The following is a 21355-nucleotide window of genomic DNA, read 5'->3' on the forward strand; positions in this document are numbered from 1 at the left end:
TGGATTCGGTGGTTAAAAAATAAAATAAAAAATCCAGAGAAAGTACACAAGCAGAAACTTCAAGAAACAAGACAGCCAATTGGGGATTTGACAGATAATGGCCCTTAAGAGATGAAAATGGAACACTGTGTATCAGAGCGGGAACGAGAGGACCAATATGAGAGTGAGAGTGTTTTGTAATGCGTGTGCTAATTGCTTGCAGGATCCCACCAGGTTTGGTGTGGGTCACTTAGTTTCCCTGTTGTGTGTGTGTGTGTGTTTTTTTTTTTTGTTGTTTTTTTTTTTTTTACAATGACCCTCGAAATGATGCGCACGGAAATGGATCCGTACTAAATAGGTAAAGCAACTTGGGCTTTTATTCTTTCTTAAGAGCATACAATAGTGGTGCCATGGTATAGATTCAGATTTTAGACATTTCACCTGTCGCATTTTGATTCACATCAGACCCTGTGTACAATATTTCTTGTTGAACCAAGGTGGTTCAAGCTCTTTCAAGTCATGTGGACGGGCGGGCAAACTGAGGACTCGATGAATAAAGGCAATAAGAGACGTGGGTGAGAAAACATGAGGTGAGCCTCTGGGGAAATTGGGGAGACAAATGCGTAAAATGCCGGAAAACGCACCACCTGCGCTGTCCGGTTTTTAAAGCAAGACCAAAATATTGGCCAGACCTCGAAATCCAACATTTCTTCTATCCGCGATGTGGTCAACCACAACCACAAATCCCAATTTATTTTCCATTTAACGTGATTACCTGCTTAAGACTAATTGTCTGCTTCACTGCAATATGCTGTGAAGATGATTTCACATTATCGGGCATTACTGGTGCCTGATAGCATTAAAACCAAGTCACGCTTGACAAACGGATTCACACGGATACCAAAATGGAGAGCCGACTAACAAAAACACACACGGAAGGTTAAACACGGACAGGGTAGGGGTGAGAAAGACCGCTTCGCATTTCCTCTCCTCATCCCATTAACGTCAAGCCTGCAGCAGCCACCCTCGAATTACATTACAGTCCATTCAGCATTACATCGTTCAATCTCTTGAGCATTCGTATGCATGTGATGGAAGGAGACCCTCCAGTCAGCACTCTTGTGTGGTGCCCGCACACACGCACATCCAAGCGCACTAATCTAAAGCCGTCAACTATCTGCTATCGGTGCATTCAGGGCACTTTTGGAAATGGCACCATGAAGGTCAACAGGTTCACCCCTACGCCTCCGCACCCCTTGACTTTTTCTTATCGTCACACCTGCAACACAAGCGGAGGGATGTCTCACTGTCGCAAATGATTACCTGGCTTGACTCCAGCTAAGAGATAACAAGGGAAGTCAAAAGTACGTGATCGTATTGAACTCAAAGTCCTTGCAAAGTGCATAGAAATGTCTTGTAAAATTGACACACCACAGAGTACCAACAAACGTAGGAAATTAGAATAATAACTAAAAAATATATCTACAATTATCCCTCATGTTTCGGCATCGCACCACGCCCCTCCCAAAGGGGTCGGCCCCAGTATTTGAGAAGCCCTGTATACTGTAAACCCCAATAAAAAAATAAAAAACAATCACTCAATCTACATATCTCTGCGATCCAAGAGGTGCGTTCCAAAAAAAACAAAACATACTAGTGTGTGAATGTCAGTATGAAGGACACACGTGCTATAGCGAGAGCAAATGCCCGGATGCTGCAGCCAAGTGGAGACTGTGGAGTATGACGGAAATTGAACGAAAAACGTAAATGTCAACTGACCCCTCGGGCTGTTGCAGGAAGTTCTTCATAGCCTTCACCTGCTGGAAGTGACATGACATGTCGGTGGCCAGCACCATCTCCACGACCAGAGCGCGCAGCTCTCTGTGAGACAAACACAAGACAAAATGAACTCTCACACCTTGGGGGGAATAAAAAGAATCAAAAGCTTGCTGGGACAAAAAAGCAGGCAGCCGGCACAGACTTTGAGAGCTATTTATAAATGTCTTGCTTTGACAGGTCCGGACTCATGCTACGAAAATTGGATTGATGCTGTCTGCTTTAATATATTATCACAGTTTCGCCGTGTGCAGAACTGTTGGACCGTGAAAGCGCTTGTCATTTCCCACAGAACAAAAAGCAGGTTCACGATGAATGCGTAATGTGCACACATGGATCACCGGCCTGAACTTTTATATCACTTCTTCATATTATTTTTGGTGCAGCGGTAACTTGAATTGCGAATTGAATGCCTTGTGTGGCCACTTTGCCCTAATTTCAAATCAAATATTCCCCAGTGACGATAATTGAACTGAGATTATTCCACTCCAAGCCACCTCCCAAATCCCCAATTTTAATTATTTTTTTTGCCTACGAACCCCCCCCCTCCAAAAAAAAAGGTTACTGTAGTTTCCAACAAGCGGCGGCTCTTCAGTCGAAAAATTTATAAATTGCGACACTCGTAAGTCAAGATAGGACTGTATTTTATTTCCCCGTTGGCGTCACTCAGCCCCCTCTCCTTTGCTCTGACCTCCAGTCATCCTTGGAGAGGTTGTACAGGATGTTCATCTCGTCGTCGTCCTGCAGCAGGCGGTAGGCCGCGCTCACGTGGTGGCTCTCCAACACCGAGCGGTCGTTGTACAGGATAGCCGTGTCGGACCTGGGAGGAGGCCAAGCAAGGAGTCCATTACGCTGTTCATGACCGCCGGCGACCAACTCATGTCATCGCTTCTCGTTTTCTTTCGGCATAATTAGGGAGATGGCCTTGATGATATTTAGCTCGGGATTTTTCAATTTTTGGTGATGAGGGGATTTTATCGCCCATGCTGGAATTAGATCAGTCTAATGTTCATATCAATGAGATTAAATTGCCTGAAAACGTAATGGATTTCAATTCAGGCCAAACTACTTTGCTGCCGAAATGGAAATCCCTTGGCACACAGACAGTGAATGACTGTAATATCCCGGACTTTGTGGCTCATCTCAAAGTCTATCGGTTCATTTCATAGTGCGAGGGGATGGATAGCAGGCCTTCTTTGAGGGAAGTTACAGTGATGCCGAGAGTTGTATCGTCGGCTATTTTTTTTGCTGCTTCGTGTATGACGACACGGTGGGAGGAACTAAGACACACCATGGCTGTAACTTCTCCACAAGTGGAGCTTGTTTTGATTCGATTTCTTGATTTCTATTGTGCGGGATGAGCAATTTTCGCTTCGCATGTTTACATTTACGCATGACATCACTTTATGGTACAACACTGCGTTTGTGTAACTTTAGAGTCACAGTATTTACTCATGGAGTTTGTGGTTCTCCCAATTTGACTCCATCAAAAAAATCTTAAAAGTTTCATGTTCAAGTAGCGAGCGCATTTCTTTGAATGTCCTTCCCTGCTCCCTTACACTGTGAAACAAGTCTTTATTTTACAAGCTGCGGAGCTCTATTTGGTCTCTTGTCCTTATGTTATTGCCGCGGCAGCGCCCGCGTGTATAAAGGCCCCTCTCGCCTTGGTAAATGAGGGCATCGATCTCGGAGTCGAGAGCTGAGCGCATTTGATTTGATGATCCATTACCTTGTCTGAATGTGGAAGTTGTTTGTAGTGCCCGTGTGCTCGTAGTCGTGCACGGCCGCTGCGAAGATCATGGCAAAGATCTCCAACTCAGTTAACCAATGCTGGTGGATGGGGCGGGGTGGGGGGAATGAAGACAAGAAGGTGATGATGGGCGGGGGTGGCGGCGCAATGGAAAGGGCAGCCGTGAATGAGAAAGAATGCGCAGGGGAGGGAATAATGGACAGGAATTAAGTGATGCGAAATGGGAAGGCAGTGAATGGAAAAGCAAGGAAGGTTGCGTGATGAAGATGTGTAGGAGGGAATACATTACGGTTTGGGATGAATGGAAACAAACGGGCGATGGGGGAAGTTGTGGCGAAGGTCAGAGGAGCGAAAAGAAAAGTTTAGAGAAGACAAGTTCAATACTAAAAGTGTCATTTTAATGTCAAGTTGACTGACTGGCTGGCTCCTTAAGGTAAAGTTGCACTTAAAAAAAAAATCAGCTTTAAACAGTGCCTTCTGGGCATCTCAACATCATATTTTACAAGGAGACATGCTTTTTCACCCCCCGCAATTTAAAAATACGAGCCCCAAACACGTTTTGAACACAAAATATCCCAAACATAAAAAAAATGACATCACAGCACAACCTTATGCAAATGAGCCACGGCTGGCTCCACCCACTATACTGTGGGCCAGTGTCAACAAATACAGTTTTTGTGACCGTCAGCTAGTCCAGTGATCCACAAAGTGTGGTACCAGCACCACTGGTACGCAGTCTCTCGTTAATGGGACGACAAAAAAAAAAAAAAATCACGGCCAAAGTACAGCAGCGTTGTATTTAACTTTTCAGTAGGACGCTTTTACATGTCATCTTTCAGAATGCTTTGTTTTTAATTTGTCATTTCGGTACAATGTTCAATAAATATTAATTGAATCATTAAGGACTTTTTTTCAACATTTTAAATTGACTGGACCTATACGGCGGAGCCCTGCATATTTCATATCCGCCCTGTGTCCTTTTCCTAAAAGATTATTTTGTTCTCATACTAAATAGCACATCGAATCGCTTCCGAATATCCTTCATCTGCTACACGTTGTCTTACCTTGCGACTACATTATGACTGCACCTTGATGTGTGAGCGTGCATGCGTCAGCTTTCATGAAGCGTTCATGTGGATGTTGGTGTTACACACAAACACACACCCGTGAGTGAGCATTTTGGTGGGGCGCACGCATGTCTGCGGAGAGAACTCAGCTGGATATGGTTGACTAATCAACAGCGGGGGATGTGAAAGGCGCGAGGAACAAGAGAGGGAGCAAGACGACCTATGCGTCGTCCCCTTGGCGTATTTGCTCGTGGGCCCGCTTTATGAATGACCTGTTGATTGTTGATTTAATGGAGTCTGGAGGGCGCGCGGAATGACAAATGCTCTTGCGTGGCTCTCCCAGGAGCCCCGTGGTCACAGCGGTAATGTGGTTTCCTGCGCGAGGCGCGGCCCGCAGAAAAAGCCAGCGTGTCGGCGGCTGTCACGGCCATCTTATTAGGGTGATGAAAGAAAAACACTGTGGAAGCGAGGGGTGGCTGGATAGAAATTGGGAATGAAAAGAGCCAAGTGCTGTTTTTCTTGTGCTGAGGAAAAAGTATATAAGGTTAATCCAGCGGTGTTGTTCTGACTACTAAGTGGACCTTGATGGAAGGCTTTAAACTGAACTCACACAAAATGATGGTCCTTCATTTGCAAATTTAAGGATTACAAATATCCAGGGACTTTTTTTTTTTAATTTGCTTACCCACATACGATGTTATAGATTTGTGTGAGCTAATGCTATTGATGAGCCTCATGTGAAGGTGGTTGTCTCTCTTGAATAATTTAACTACTGAGCACAGTCATTTATATAACACATGACTGTGTATATGTTCGATACGTGTTTATGCTTTACGGGTTATTCATTGTCACAGGCCAGAATAAATGAATCAATTCAGACATACTCACCACCATGCCGGTCTTGAGTAATAAGTAATGAACAGTCTGTGTTACGTCAGCAGCATGTATCAAGTTGTGGTAGGGGTTTTTATGCTTGCTGTATCCAACTTCCAAGGCCTCAACAAATGACACGACTGCAGAAATTGGGATCTGGAGGGCAAAGAAAACAAAGATTATTAAAACGGTGTCCTTGTGATGACTGAATGGAGGTTTCCAAAGCTTTTTAATGGTGTTTTTTTGTCTTTTTCTACACCCACGTTCAAGCCTCTAAATGCCATTAGAGCAGTTAAACATGGCACAAAGTGCACCTGCCATTTTGTCACATGCGGTCTGGTAAATGGTAAATGGGCTGTCACTTTTGTAATTATTATTGTGAGGACAAAAAGGTAGTTAGGTCTTATCGGGTGAGCACCGAGTGCGAATTCAGGTGTATGTTTATCGCTGACATTCAGGCCAAACACTTTGTTTTAACAAGTACTTGTCAAGGTTTCGTAAATTTCATGTTTTCTCTATATAATGTTTGTTGATTTAAAAAAATATATATTTTAGTATTACAGCATTGTTCCATTTTTTTGGGTCTTCTTTTCTTTTCTTTGTTTTTTTAATATGCTTACAAACAGGTTGTACTGTATCTTTACCTTGAAACGGCTGATGAGGTCGTATCTGGTGAGCAACTCGTAGAAAATGAATTTAAGTGCGTGATCACCACTGGCCTCGTTCAGAGCGAACACGTCAAATGACCACTTGTCAACATTCTGTGTGGGAGAAGAAAAAAAAAGGTGTTGTACTCTTTTGGTCATAAATTTCAGCAACAACATGAATTCTACTTATTTCCAGCCATGTAGTAGTACTGTGTGCAAAAGGTGTTTTTCCAGATCTGCTTGTGCTTGATTTTGGAGGGCACGTGTTCATACCTTCAGCACAGATATAACGGAAGGCGGGTAGCTGAGTCCCACCAAATTGGAGGTGCGTCGGTACATTCTGTTTGGATGAGATAAAACACACCGCTGTGCGTCAACACAAGTGGTCCCAAACTAACACTCGCGCGCCTTCGCCGCGCGAGTGTTAGCAAATGTTCGTTCATGTTTTTTTTTTTTTTGTCAGTGTTGGTGAAAGGTTGCAAAAATTCCAAAGAAAGGTCGCCAGATAATTGCAAACAGTTTTTCCTGTCGCCATCCAATTTCATTAACATTCAGTTCAATAACATTTTAATGCTGCAATCCAATTGATTGTGCTGATCCTTCTGGTGTGCCATTATAATACTACAATGCCATCTTTTGTTGTTCAACTTTTGTTGTTCAACTTCTCTGTCGCTTCTAAGACAACAACTACCGATGCTAATCATGAGGTACAGTAATCGTTGTTTGTTAGCATTGAACGGAGCAGACATTCTGAAAGTCAACTGGTTGTTTTCAATAGATGACGCGCAGTTGATGGGTCACTTGTATCTCAAGGCGCCACTGTTGTTCCCTTGGCACCAAGATATCACGAAACGACAATATTTTGAAATTAGACATGGTTGGGGTAGGTGATTTTCCGCCAATAATGGAAGGTAGGTTCATTTAAGAAAAAAGAAATACAAATATATGAATCTACACGTAGTGAATTACGTATACGCTGGGGAACACCGTACTTAGTTTTACCTCTCCACAAATATTCCCGCCTGGACGGCATGGACGATGCTTCGGAAACGAGGTTTCTCCTCATTACGTCGCAGCATCAGGCCCATCTGTCGCGTGAAGGTGGAGGCCAGCCAGTCACGCACCTCCGACGGTACCGACTCGGACTGGATGTCGCTGAGCTCATCCTCTGTGTCCACCAAACGCCTGAAAGGAGAAGAGGGGAGGGGAGGGTAAAATTCAGCTGGCGGCAGTCTGACAAGGGGATCAAGGCCAAATCCTCGCGATGCCCATCAAATTTCATCACATCTTACGTAACGTTGCTTCTTAAAATGCCATGATGCCCCATTCAAATCCAATTGTGTGACAGCATTGGCTCGATCATGTTTCGCTTGATGTGTACCGTCAAAGCCTCCGAACCGAGCGCAATTTGTGACGGCAAGGCACAGCAACGCATCACATCACAGGTGCTCAGCGCAGTCCTGCGCTCTTATGGGTTCATCATCCGCCATCCTGGCTCGGGTGGTCGTGCTATCGCCGGCCCTAATCTGCTTGGATCCACATGACGGAGAGGTTTACATAATTTCATAATCCTGGACATATCTCATACTCTGGACCTGCAGGCCACACATCATTCTTATCACTTAGGCTTGCCTCATATTGGGGAGGAAACGTTTTCCCCGAAATAAGTAAAAATAAGGAAATGAATAAATGATAAAAAATAAAATGTCATGAAATATTCAGTATTACTATTGACTCTTGTATGTTTATCATTCCAACAGCATTTCACAGGTCTTTGAGAATCCTACGCACGGTGATGGTTCTAGTTTCCATTCCACTATTTTACATTAATTTTCATATGTAAACATGTATTATTTTGCTTTTTTTTTTTTTACATGTCCCATCTCATATTTGATATTTTTTCCTCCAATATACTCATGGCATTCCTAACATTTTCATGTATTTATTTGGATCGATATTTTTAATGTATTTTTTTTACACTTAGTGCTTGTTTGTGTCATATATTTGTTTTATTTTACAACATTTTTCTTATCATATTTTTGTAGTTTTTTTTCTGTTTGCTACTTTCTGACCAATGTAGCTATTTTTTCCCCCTGAATATATTTGTATTTTTCTACTTGTCTATTTTAATAATTGTCAACATCGTTTTTGTCATATTTTTCAAACATTTCCATATTCATTCTGTCTTCTATTTGTTTTTAGATTTTTTTTGTTTTGTTGGTCATAGTCTGAGGATGATTGCTTCAGCTCTTATTAAACTGTCCACATAGTAAGGTTATGACAACCACCTTAACCTCGTATTAGGGTCGAAGCATGGCGATGCAGCGACGGATTTCAAATCTCACCTCGTCTCCTCGATGTAGACCGATTCCAGCACGGACGCCGCATACTCGAGGTTCTTCTTGAGGTCGGCAAGGGAAGCCTCCCCTCTCTCCAGCTGTTTGACCAGACATCTTAATCTAAAACAGACATTGGACAAACCAGTTCACAAAGTGGATTAACTCCTCTGCCATGTTGACATGATCCATTCACTGGCTAATATTATCATCTGGTTTGCCTCGGCCGCTTGTTTTTCCTTGCGGCAATGACCTATAATACATGTCTGAGACACAGTAGTTAGAATTAAGTACAGAGCCAAAGGTCATTGGGGTCTGGCAAATACAAACACAATAAACTTGACTTCTTGCAGTAGGCCACACTGGCTGCTGACGCTTCGTTCGGGGGTGGGGGTGGAGGGGGGGGTGTCATGTGATCGCCCATAGTGAAAGCCCTTGCAGGCGACGCGTGTTGTTGAATTATTAAGCGGAAAGGTTTCAGATGCTCTCATTGATTACAGGTAACGTGACAGCGGCCGTATTTTTGCCTCCTAATTGAAGGCTTCTGCATGCAACAATTCTCCCAATTCGGCTGCCGAAAGAATTAAAACAATCAGTCACCAGATTCACACGCATATGTTGAATGCTGCATCCATGAGCGAGATTTCATCGCACTTTACTGTCCACTGCATTTAACATTTACCCGATGCCAGCGGCTGATTCTTATCCGTTTATCGTTTCACCCGGCACAAGTGGGTGAACAAATTAACCTTGAAAAAGCAGATTGCAGGCTGAAATACGTGAAGGTCAGAGAAAACAGAGTGACTAAGAAAGCATCCTTTGAAGACACAGAGTTGTGGTTTCGATGTGTCGTTTGATGTAAGGACCCCCTGCCGCACTTTAGGTCAGAGCTGGCGCTTGTGTAGTCCACTTGTGAGAGTTTCCCCCTTTGTGGTGAATGATTACGATTGCCACCAAACACGGTCCATTTGTTACATTTTGGTGACGACCCTTTAAACGGGCCGTCACTTGGTACTGCGCTTTTCTACCTCGGGTACTCAAAGCGCTTCATTCTGTTACCTCATTCACCAACTGATGACGCAGCATCAGGAGCAACTGGGGGTTCAGTATCTTGCTCAAGGACACTTCAATATGGTCGCAATGGCAACCGCGGGAAATGGTCCAAATCCCCGCTTGCTGCCTGTGTGCTTCACAGCTATTTCTTTTTTTTCTTTTTTTAATACATGTTGGAACATGTGCCCAATTTGGAATGCACTGTTTATGGCGACTAATCTTCTCTCATTCTCTGGGAGCAGCCTAATTGTGTTTTGGGTGGGATGGGACACCCACAGTGTATCTATTTTCACCAGGATCCAAGTGATGGAATTTTGAGTGAGAAGAGTTTGGAGACTTTGAAAGAAATCGGAGGATCAGGATTCAGGTTAGCGCAGAGCCATGAAACTGCTCTCAACAATGATGAAATCTCTAACCCTTCAAAAGAAAGCGTCTCCCTTCTCTCTGGTATACGTGATTGAAATTTGGTAGCCACCTGACAAAGTTTCCAAGACGAGTTCGTCTGCGAAGGATGCCTGAAAGTGATCCAAAAGTTGCATAAAAGGACTGCTTCACACCAAAATGTCAGCTTTCCTGAGTGGCGAGTGTTTTCGAGCATGGCGACTTGAAATTTTTTTGTGTCTTGTCGTAATAGACATGCCAACTAATAACCACCATACCCTGATGCCTATTGATCCCTGCATGTGGAGCATTTTATTCTGTTCTTTTTGCTCGCAAACAAAATGACCTTGGCTATATCGTGTGCGATCTAAGCGTCTCGCATTTTAATTCCACTGCATCCACATCTTTGCTGCATTTCAATAACAATGAAACTATTCAAAATCCTTCGGCTCCACTAGCATTCCTTTAATACAGATCCTAGTCTTAGATTCTTACATTTAAAAAAAAATTTTTTTAAATTATACTGCTAAGTTACATATCTCATGGCTGTTCACAGCTGCCTTCCGGTGTTGCGCTGTACGGCTATTTTAAGAGTTATGAGGAAGTGATTGGATGTAGGGAGCGTCATCAGCACGTGTGGTTTTGGCTAGCTAATGACAGTTATTAGGAGCAGCTGTGTGCCGCAGAGCTCCCCTGCTCATATCGGCGTCACGGAAAAACCACAGTCACTCTATAAACAATTAGAAAACGTTCAAAAGTCATGCGATAGGTAGGAAATTATATCCATTGTGCGTCAATATAGCACGAATTTGGGTTTTTTTTGTTTAAAATAAAGAGAATCCACAATATTGAAAAAATATTCAGTGCGTGCATGTCGCCGCGTGAGGGTGAGCATCGGCGTATACCTGCGTGCGCATTAGAGTGTGTGAGTGTGTGTTTTTGCTCAATATTGCTCTGACAGCTGAGGTCAGGCACGGCGGCCTGGAAGCGCTTGACCCTCTGAAGATGCGCTTTAATCACGCGTTACACGCCAGATGCTCACAAAGACACGTCCCCGGCATACCGTATGTGCAACGTTTCACAAATCTCACAAGACCCCGGCGCACCCCACTGTGAAACTGTTATTTTACGAATCAAACTGTTTATACAGCGGTACTTCGACTGAGCAGTGAGGTCACGTCTCTGTTTTCCAGGAAAGAACACGCCACTCAAACATGTTGAGTTGCTAGCAAAAATTTGTGTTAAGAGCGCTTAAATGGTGGCGGCGAATTTCACAAGAAGCAACAGAGTGCTGATGTGCCATATTTATCCCAACTCATACCATAACCATAACAATAAGCCATTTTCAGCCTTTCCAAGAGCATTTTCAGCAGAGCGGAAAGAAAAGGAGGCAAGGGATCAGAATGTCGGCATCGCCGCTTCCATTTTCCGATGACATTCCTGGCTCAACGGTGTGTAATCAATGCCCTGGGGTCAATATAATCACCCGTGAAGATTAGCGTGTGCGCTCGGGGGACACGCAGCGCTGTTTTGTGATAAGATAAGCGGCACGAGGACTGTGAAAACATGATGTCTGAGGTCCTGCGGCTGTGCTGTGATTTGAGGCTAGATGGATGTGGAGAACTAGCAGAGATGTACCAGTAATTTGATCTCAAGTTGCTGTGTGATCAGCAGAAAATTGCTCGTCGGCCAAATGGAAACACGGAACTCATCCCAAGTTGTGTTACGTAAATCAAGTTGATAAAGTAGCACCCACAATTGAGTTTGGGAGGGAACCAGCTGTTGTGTGGACTAAAACGCTTTCACCGCTCTCATTGAGTGATTTTTGTGCGTGTGTGCTTCATTGAACAATGGTGGCAACTCCTTGGAAAATTTCCGATACGCGTTTCTAAACAAAGCCTTTCCCGTGGGAGGCGGCGCGTGACAGACGTGACGAGAGCAGCGGGCGACAGAAGAATCCTTAAAAAAGATCAGTGCTCGGCTGAACGCGGCCCACTCATGTCAATGTCTCAATCAAACGCACCTAAAGGAGTTCAAAGACGAAGGCACTTTAAATATTATTTAAAAAAAAAAAAGCCAAATGAATATGTGTTTGCGTCATGCCCTGTTAAAGTCTCTCTAAAATGAAATGTCATCTAAATTTGACACAGCAGAGAAGTGTTGCAAACAGGCCCGGCAAATTCAAATACTGTACTTACAAGATTGCTCAGTAGAGTGATGCCTTGAGATACAAATTCAATTTGTTCTGCGACCATGATCATAACGCAAAACACTAGTATCTTTTCTTATTAGAATGAACCGAAACGGATGAATCAGTTTCAGCCTTCACCCTCTGCGTATCATTTGTAGAAACAGGAATTATTTGACACAACAATGATTTTTGGAAAATATTGAGAGGGCACAGAGAAAAAAAAAAATCTGGTGATGAACACCTCCAGCATTGCGACAAACATCTGCTGAGTGAAGCTTCAAAGCTGTAAGAAAATTTATTTTTGTGAAATTTGAGTTGATAAACGCAATGGACCGCGTCTGTTTGATTTTGCAGCAGCCGAGTCATCATTCTTAAAGGGCCAAACGTTCATCCGATGGAGCTTTTACTGTCATGATAAGCTCTGCAGCCATTTCCATGTGAAAGAAAGGCCCCATAAATTGTGACGGCGCCCTGACTATGTTTGGGTTTAATATCTAGAGAGCTTGAAAAGGATGAAACTGCCATCGGCCACAAAAATGACAGCAAAGGGTATTCGGCCAATATTTTATTACAAGCGTCTTTCATAGCTTTGGCTCTTTTTTTTTTTGTATTAATCCGAGTGAGCAATTTGACATTTCAGGGGGAAAAGTCATTTGTTTTGCAGCAGAGAGCTTAATGGTGCACAGTCGGACTGCGTCATGATCCGGCACGATAACAATTGTGGCGGGCACACTGATGTCAGGAAGATAATGTTGATGATGGCAACTAAGAGATTTGCGCCCCTTGACCACCTTGGGGAAGATTATAATGCAGACAGAAGGATATATTCTACATGTAGCCGGTACCGGCTCCTCAGTAAGCAATCGTAAATATTAGTCGGTCTTTGTAGAGGATAAAGAATGTATGCCTGTAAATATTGTTAAATTAACATTCTACAAGTGTTGCCCCAACATTTGTGTTCGAAAATCTGATGCTATTTGTTAACCACTCCATAGTGTTTCCCAGTATGTGTTACCATTAAAACAGCAAAAAGTTATGCAATTGTAATCAGCTCTATTATATTGTATCATTTAGTATGATTGACTCATTTGAAACCTAACGCCAGGAAATAGAACAGTAAAACTTCTTTAAACTTAACCTTAAAAATTCAGTCAGGGCAGTCATGCTAATATGTAGCAAGCTAGCATTTGAAGCAAGGATAAGACAGAAATTTTGTGAAGCAGAAAGTCTCTCAAAGGTGTTGTGGTTTGACGCGTGTTGATGCCGCCTTTGTATCGGTGCCAAAGAATCTGTGACCCTGACTTGTACAAGAAGAGACACAGTCTCTCAGGACATCAAGTGGGAGGCCAAGATTAACTCCATCCTGACAAAGGCCCGGCAGAGGATGTACTGTACTTCCTGATGCTGCTGAGGAAGCTTCTTCTACATGCTTGGCCAATCAAGATGATTCTCATTCTATTGTCTTAGGCCTCCTTCACCATTTATTACGCAGGAAACAATGGCTTTGATATTATTATAATTGTGACATTTCACAGCTGTAGTGATCCCAAAAACCTTTTCTGTAGTCCCATTTCCCATTTTCATTTCTTTTTCACTGGCATTTTTACCGAGTTAGCAAAGTAAGCGGAGGGAAACTGGGGTCCATTCAAATGCAACAGACTGTCAAATTATGGGAAATGATAAATAGCAGAATTGAGAGAATAGCTCAGCGTGCAATCAGTCCAGTTCAGTGGCCTGACACAAAACAAACCGACTGCACTAATTGACCTAGCAACACACTTTCTGTCCATTCAACTGTTCAAACTAGGACAAGATGAACAGATCAGGTAATAAACATGCACCTTATTTATAGCTTTTCAAAATATCATCTCCGGCACGTCAGCCCGTCACTGCCCATAAGGTACACAAGCTGAAATGTCGACCATATGTTTTGTCCTTAAAGGTCAGCACAACAGCACATGAAACGGATGCTTGCAAGGGCTCATTTGAATCCGGAAAGAGCCGCAAAACAAAATCAAACATCATCCATAATCTCACAAATCCCGCCTTTTGCTTTGCGTCCAGCGGGCATTACCTACGGCGTGAGCTGTCCCGTCAAACAGCTTTCTACTACAATCTGTGTCCACGCTTGAAAGCAGAATCCCAATGCGCATTGGTCTGCAAATTATGTAATCCCACAGAATAAAACATGAAAGCAGGGGAAGGATTGGGAGTGGGGTTTATGGCAAAGGGAAATTTTTTTGACAGGATGTTGACAAATAGATCAATCATGTGTCGCTGTTCAGTGGGAAGGATCGACAGTGCTTAAAAAAAACGAAAAAAATCCAACGTTTTTGGCATATGAGAGTGTAGAAATTGGTTTCTCATTTGCAAAAAAAAATGCTTCATGATTAACCTCAAGCAAATCATTTGAGTGCAATGTGGGTATGAGAGGTCTCAGTGGTCCTCAGTGATCGGAATTCAACGCGAAGGAAGTCGAGCACGTGCCCAGAGAAATGTCTCGGCTTTCATTTGCAAGACTTTTTCACGCTCTACTGATGGAGGCGCCAACATTTAGCCTTCGTACTGCCAAAAACAAATCACTAACTACCAATTCACTATTACGGCGCTCCCGTTTAAGGATCGTTAGTCTAGACTGAAGCCCTCCACATTCTTCTGGTGTAATGAGATGAACCCAATCATGCACCTGCAACTCACAAGTGACCTCTATCTTCTCAGGAGGTTAAAGGCCCGAGACTCTCAAAATCAGCAGTCCACAATGAGCAGAGCCTTGGGAATAACAGGTGAAATGATTTTGTGAGTCAAGTCCAAGAAGGGCAGGTTGAACGGGGGCGAGGAGGCAGGCAGTTGTCCAAAGTCAAAGAGGTGTCATGATGTAAACGCTGCAAACCAAAATGTCACACAGTGGTGCCTTGAGACAAGTTTAATTCGTTTCATGACCACGCTTGCAACTCAAAATAGTCATTTCGCAAATCCTCTTTTCCCATTGAAATGAATGGTATGCCATTAATCAAGTCCAGCCTCCCCCAGCCCCGAAAAAAACAGAACGAAAAAAGACCATCACATTTTTGTAATGTGTTTTAAATAAGAAAAACAGGACTCTATAATATTAGACTTTATATAAACATACAAATGGTAATGATTTTGATAAGATCATTTAGTCCATTCCAAATATCGTTTCATAAGGCCATGTCATTTGTAGCTCCAGGACGTTGATTTGCAAGCGTCGCACTGGGTGCCAACAACAGGTGTCGTCACTGCCAAACTCTGATGCTGTAATAATGATTTCAACGTTTTTTTTTCCCCCCCTCTCTCCCTGCCATCACAATCTGTCAGGCAAATTAGGGCATGTCAAGCTCCAACTGTGGCAAAGCTAAAAAAAAAAAAACACTGAGTAAAATGATGGCGCACTTGAAAATCCTAACGACAGTAAAGGACGTGTGATTCAATGAGACGAGCGAGATCAAAAACAATGGCATCGGAGAGATTTGTTTTTCTTCCTACTTATACCACGGTAGTCAACTAGTTAGCACGTCGACTTCACAGTGCAAAGGTGCGTCCTGTGCGGAATTTGCATGTTCTCCCCGTCCCTGCGTGGGTTTTCTCCAGGTACTCCGGTTTCCTCCCACATTCCAAAAACATGCATGGCAGGCAGATTGAACACTCGAAATTGTCCCGAGATGTAAGTGTGAGCGCGGATGGTTGTTCATCTGTGTGTGCCCTGCGATTGGCTAACAACCGGTTCTGGGTGTCCCCCCGCCTACACCCCGACGACAGATGGGATAGGCTCCAGCACGCCCCGCGACCCTTGTGAGGATAAAGCAGATCGGAAAATGGATGGATGGATGGATGGATATAGTATGAGGCCAAAAATATGACGAGAGCTGGCACCTGAATCATTAAACGGAGCATAGAACTGAGCAAAACGATTTCAGTAGAAAAGTAAAGAGATTGTTATCGAATGGTTATGATAAGTTGTCGCCTTTCAAGGGTGACACACAAAGTACATCAATGAAAATCTGGCTGAAAAAGTCGGCCACTTCCATCACGCATGACAGCTTGGTTTAGTTGTGCACTTGTGCCCCCTGGAAACTGACTATGAACTTTTTTGCCTCCCTCTGTTGGGCTACAAACGTATTCTGAATGGGCATTATTATGAATTGATTTGTTAAGAAGTCGGGATTTGAATCATTCACATTGACTGTCTGACGAGGTACAATATGATAACAACAAGGAGAGTGTAAATCTTTTCTTTTTGGAAATGTAACAATACATTGTATTTTTTGAGTGGGGGCGGAGAGGCTCCCAAGAGCCAGAAGGAGGCTGCTTGAATGGCGCTGAACGTTGCATTTGCACCATACGAGTTTATTTCTTCTTTTCGCGAGCCTTGAAGTTCAATAGCCAGATTCTGAGATCCACTTTGTTTGTTTCGGAGTAGGCGTAGGGTTGAAAGTTCCACATCCTATCCTTACCTAACATGTTCCATTGAGGTCATCAGTGCATCTCTGTGTTGAAAACGAAAAATCCAAATGCGAATCCATGAAAGCACCACTACAAGTGAGTAAAGGCATAAAGGGCATAAAGGCATACCGTTGCTAATCGAACTAAACTGGAGCCACTAAGTAGAGACGTGTCTCTACAGACACGCCTGGAAACCTCCTGATATGCCAAGGTTAGAGAACAAATGGCCGCCTAAACTGAACGGCTACTTAAAGATAACCACATTTATGAAGGATGTCGGCCACTCATTTGTGGACCGGTGAGATAAAACCGGCGGAATCGATGAGATTACCGCGTTGATGTTGATCCTGGAGATGCAATAAAAGATCGGCGTTCTGTGAGTCGACCAGATAACCACAACAGCAATCCAGGTAGTGGAGAACGGCCAATGATAAGACAGCAGGTGCATCAGCACATGGGCATATATACAGTTGAGGCCAATCCTCTTAGGCTGAGCAACAGCGATAGCAGATGTAGCCATTCGAAACGACATGATTCAGGTGATGAAGATGATTCAGGTGGCTAATTGCAAAACCAACGGAGTGAGATGCAAAAGAGCCAAAACGCAGCTGCCACACGCATGGACACACACGTGCACACCAATAAATCAATAAAAGCTGAAAAGCGGTATGCTGCGGTGAGTGAGGTCACCAATGGTACGTCCTTCAACCGGTGACTAACAAGGACAGTGTTTTACTCGTACATCTGAGTACTTCTGGGATTTATATAATATTATACTACCATCATATAAAAGAGATTTATCCTGAAAAGGGCGAAACGAGTCCGGAAGCAATTTGGGTTCCTCGCTTAGGAAAAAAAGTGCTTGAGGATTTTTTTTCCTCCCCTGCCTTGGCTCACCGTTTATTTGGTTTGCACCTTCCGAACGACAGGTGAATCCAGCTGTTCATTCACTTGTTCATACATTCCGCAAAGGACAACTTCAAAATAAAAGCCTTCCAAATAATACATGGACATCAAACGCAATAGCCGTTGCGGGGCATGTTGATCAGGGCTCAGGTAATGGCCAATCATGGCTCAGCTTCAGAACACAGCTCAGCTGTGATTGGTCATTACCTGTGATGTCATTTTTCAGTCGACACAAAGTGGCAAAATGGCCGCCCCCTGAAAATGCGTGGATTTGGCTGCTGAACTCCTATTCCACAAATGCAATATTAATCGGAACGCAGTGTTTAGACTAGTGGAGGCCCATGGAAGATATTATTTTGAGGCTGACTTTCCCTTTAAACGTTCATGTCACAGTGCATAAGACTCTCTGTCAAATCAAAACCAACAGATTGGGCAAACAATTATACAGTAGATGAATTATAATAAATCCAGTGAGCGGAACGGAGCCGACTGTAATAGAGTAAAAGCAGTGTTTGCTCTGAACAAAAATCATATCAAATCAAAAAAATGCTGCCAAAAAACAAGTGCAATTCATCCAAAAAGTTACTTAAATTAAATGGAGAAAACCTTATTTTTGTTACTGCTACAGTTAGTCTGTACATTATCGTACAGGAGTTCTTCGTGGTCGGAAGAATAATCTGCAATCATTTTTAATCATCATCAACAATTCAGTTAATGCTGCTAATGAAAATGAGTGTTAGTTAGCGCGTGAAGAAGATCTATTGTTCGGAGCTTCACATATTCGGGGAAAGAAAGATAAATTAACTCCAGAAATTGCCACTAAATTAAACTCAGCTAATGAGCCAGAGCCAAGTGGGCCCCATTTGTCACGTTCTCCTCCAAGATATTTCCATCCTACTGAATATGATTGCTTCGTTGCTAAGTAGAGGAACGTTCCTCACAACACGAGCTAGATAGGCGAACTCGTAACGGGGTGATCCCGAGAGAGGACTCCAAAATACATGTTGCATGTATGTCTCCGTACCGCTTCATTACACTCTTCAGGAACGTGCACAAGGGACGAGAGCGCCGTTGAGAACGCTGACGACCTCCTCTCTAATTTCACGTCGTCGTGCGATTGGGAGAGGTGAAGCGTTGGCGGGAGAGTGACCAAATCTATTGTGCTACATGGCCAGAATCACTCGCTCAAAAAGGCAGCCTGCCACCATGAATGGAAACTTAAAACTTTCAATGCTCATTGGGTTGCTCATTCTGGTGTGCGGTCTTGGGCCACTCGGGGTAGTACCATACAGATATACTGTCCTCGGGCCTCAGCTTTTCTCTCGGGTTCTCAGCACAGCAGTCTCCTAATGGTAGTCATTCTTCATAGAGGATAAAGAATATATGCCTGTTAGTATTGCTACATTATTATTCACCAAAAGTCGTAATTGTTGGCCCCTCAGTCGGTTCGGGGCTTTTTAACTATCTGGGGCATATGGTTGTGTTTTAAGGTTTAAGGTGAGGGTGAAGGTAGATGGTCCAATAGGATTATGTCTGGGAATAAAGAACATGACCTCCACTTGCCAATGACATTTAAAAGTCGCTAAAATGAGGGGGGGGTCAGTACAAATGTGTGTTTTTTTGGGAAGGGGGGTGGGGGGATTGAAAGGAAGTCCGGGAAATGTATAAATAAGAATGACACTTAGTTGCTTTTGATGAACATAAAACCAAGGAATAAAGCAGCCATTCTATGTCTTCTGACTGTGAGTTTCCTTTTTTTTTCCGTCGCATGAAAATGCATCCGAGAGTCCTCCTGCGTTCTTCTTGCATGCATTCATCCAATTTTGAAGGCACAGAAGCCGAGCTATTTGAATACACTATATGTGAAGCTGCGCCTCCGACTAGGACTGAAAGCACTGGGCTAGCTGGAGATGAATGAGGTGAGCTGACAGATAGCTGAATGGAAACACACATGCAAGCAGATGGCTGCCGGGCATCTCACACACATACACACACAGAATACGAAACAAGAACTGCAAGCACCCCAATACTATATCTGTAACAGGTATTTCTTGGTTTTGCTCAAATAAAAACTCCTCCTTATGCCCCTAATTCCTTCACCTGCATCTACCTGCATGTGTTCCAGGGGTAATAAACTGTGGACAAACAGCTAGCGGGGACCCGCAGTGGTAAAGGGATGGAGAAGCAGGGGTTGGCGGATATAAACAACCAGATTAAGGAGACAATCTCCACTATAAATCTGCAATATTATCTGCTGCGGGCGACAGGAAGGGGAAGCTCAAAGAGCTGGACCGGCACCAAGCACGGCCTGTGATGTTTTATTATCGCCGGGCATAGCCTAAACTCGGGGATGAACACTTGAAAGCCTCAGAATCAATCACGGGAACGGCGGCATACATTTGGCTCGATAATGCTTTCTGAGGCTGGCTAAAGAGGGGAAAATGATCAGCGTGGAAGCAATCAGCAGCGGGAGGGATTGCAAATACTTGTGCATACTTAGAGACGCACTGGAGCGTGGGAAGACAGTGCACTCTTTGGGTGCTAAATTGCGATATACCAGCCTGGAATGTATGAATGGTATCATTATCGCTAATGGCACAGTATAGCTATGCTATGTTCGGTATCCACTCTGTTGCTGTCCAAATGACCTCTGAAACAAAATATCTTTATTTCAACGTATGATATCATTTCACACCATCTCTCCAAGTTGGGGTGGGATAAAAATTGATATGAAAATGTATTATATTGTTATCTCTTACCGGAACAGTATTGATACACCAACATCAAGTATCAATAGTGTTGCGGTTCAACATCCATGTTAGAGGTAGGACATATCGATATTGCGATGCATCGTATCATTATATTAGAATGAAAAATGAGATTACGAGTGATGGCAAGACCTCCTGAGACGTCACATATCACAACTGACTCCCAGCCAGAATCCTTGCTTTCTGTGGCACAGCCACTCTTTTCACCTACACTTGTATGCAGTGTGAAAATATGGGAAAATAAAATGAAGGGGAGGAGGATAAATGGGGACTAAGGGAGGGGGAACTACATAATTAGCAGGAGCTCTGAGATTGGTGTGAACAGGGCAATTACCCCAGTAATCATCAGGTGGTAGGGGAGAGGATCAGGGACGTGGTAACAGGAGGAAGAAATAAATGGAGAAAGACAAAGGCGACAAAAGAAACAACAGCCAGGAGTTCTAATCAGTGCTGTGAGCCATGGGAAAACACTTTTTTTATGCCACAATACAGCATTCAGGATTCCAAAAAAAAAAAAAAAAAAAAAAAAAAAAAAAAAAAACAAAACTGAACAAACCTTTTACTGGTGTAAGAGCATTACGCATAGGCTGAAAATAAAATGTGGACTCAGTGAAAGACCCAAACACTTCCATTATTTATTAGCACAATTGCAGAAAGGACAATGTCAGTCATGGCTGAAATTGAGGTCTTGAGCTTCCTTAACTGGTTTTCCTTCTAGATTGCGCCTCACATGCAATTTATAGAACAGGAGAATAAATGACACACTGGTGTCTTTAATATTTTATAATAATTTCCAATGGCCTAAAATGTGGCATCACAGTCTCACATTTTCCAAGGATGCAGTTGCTAACTTGTCCTGCTTGGGGAACCTCGCTTTCAAAAATATAAATCAAAACAGCAGCTTATAAATTGAGGCATTTTCGTCAACAGTCTATGGGAACACCAGAACGAGTCTGGGTAATGGCCATCCAACTGATGTAGGCGTGTCAAAGACTGGTTTGGTTTACATTGAAATATTCAATTTAAATATGTAATTACTGTATTAGTTTGTGTATTTTAGAAAGTACAATATAATGGGGTGCTATTTCTCTCCACTAAAATACACAT

General features: G+C 43.2%; 1 protein-coding gene across 1 annotated transcript in view; it reads right to left on the reverse strand.

Annotated features, from left to right (window-relative positions):
- Window positions 1-21355, reverse strand: part of pde1cb (phosphodiesterase 1C, calmodulin-dependent b) — a 60349-nt gene that overhangs the window by 5962 nt on the left and 33032 nt on the right. Inside the window, exons 5-14 of the mRNA XM_019877707.1 lie at window positions 8498-8611; window positions 7155-7337; window positions 6426-6492; window positions 6150-6266; window positions 5521-5661; window positions 3545-3645; window positions 2507-2635; window positions 1759-1860; window positions 1303-1317; window positions 1233-1258 (exon numbers count right to left, since the gene is read on the reverse strand). Coding sequence (XP_019733266.1) covers window positions 1233-1258; window positions 1303-1317; window positions 1759-1860; window positions 2507-2635; window positions 3545-3645; window positions 5521-5661; window positions 6150-6266; window positions 6426-6492; window positions 7155-7337; window positions 8498-8611 — 995 coding nt within the window. The remainder of the gene's footprint in view (window positions 1-1232; window positions 1259-1302; window positions 1318-1758; window positions 1861-2506; window positions 2636-3544; window positions 3646-5520; window positions 5662-6149; window positions 6267-6425; window positions 6493-7154; window positions 7338-8497; window positions 8612-21355) is intronic.

Source organism: Hippocampus comes, unplaced genomic scaffold (assembly GCF_001891065.2).
Source record: "Hippocampus comes isolate QL1 unplaced genomic scaffold, H_comes_QL1_v1.1 scaffold317, whole genome shotgun sequence".
NCBI classification, from domain to species: domain Eukaryota; kingdom Metazoa; phylum Chordata; class Actinopteri; order Syngnathiformes; family Syngnathidae; genus Hippocampus; species Hippocampus comes.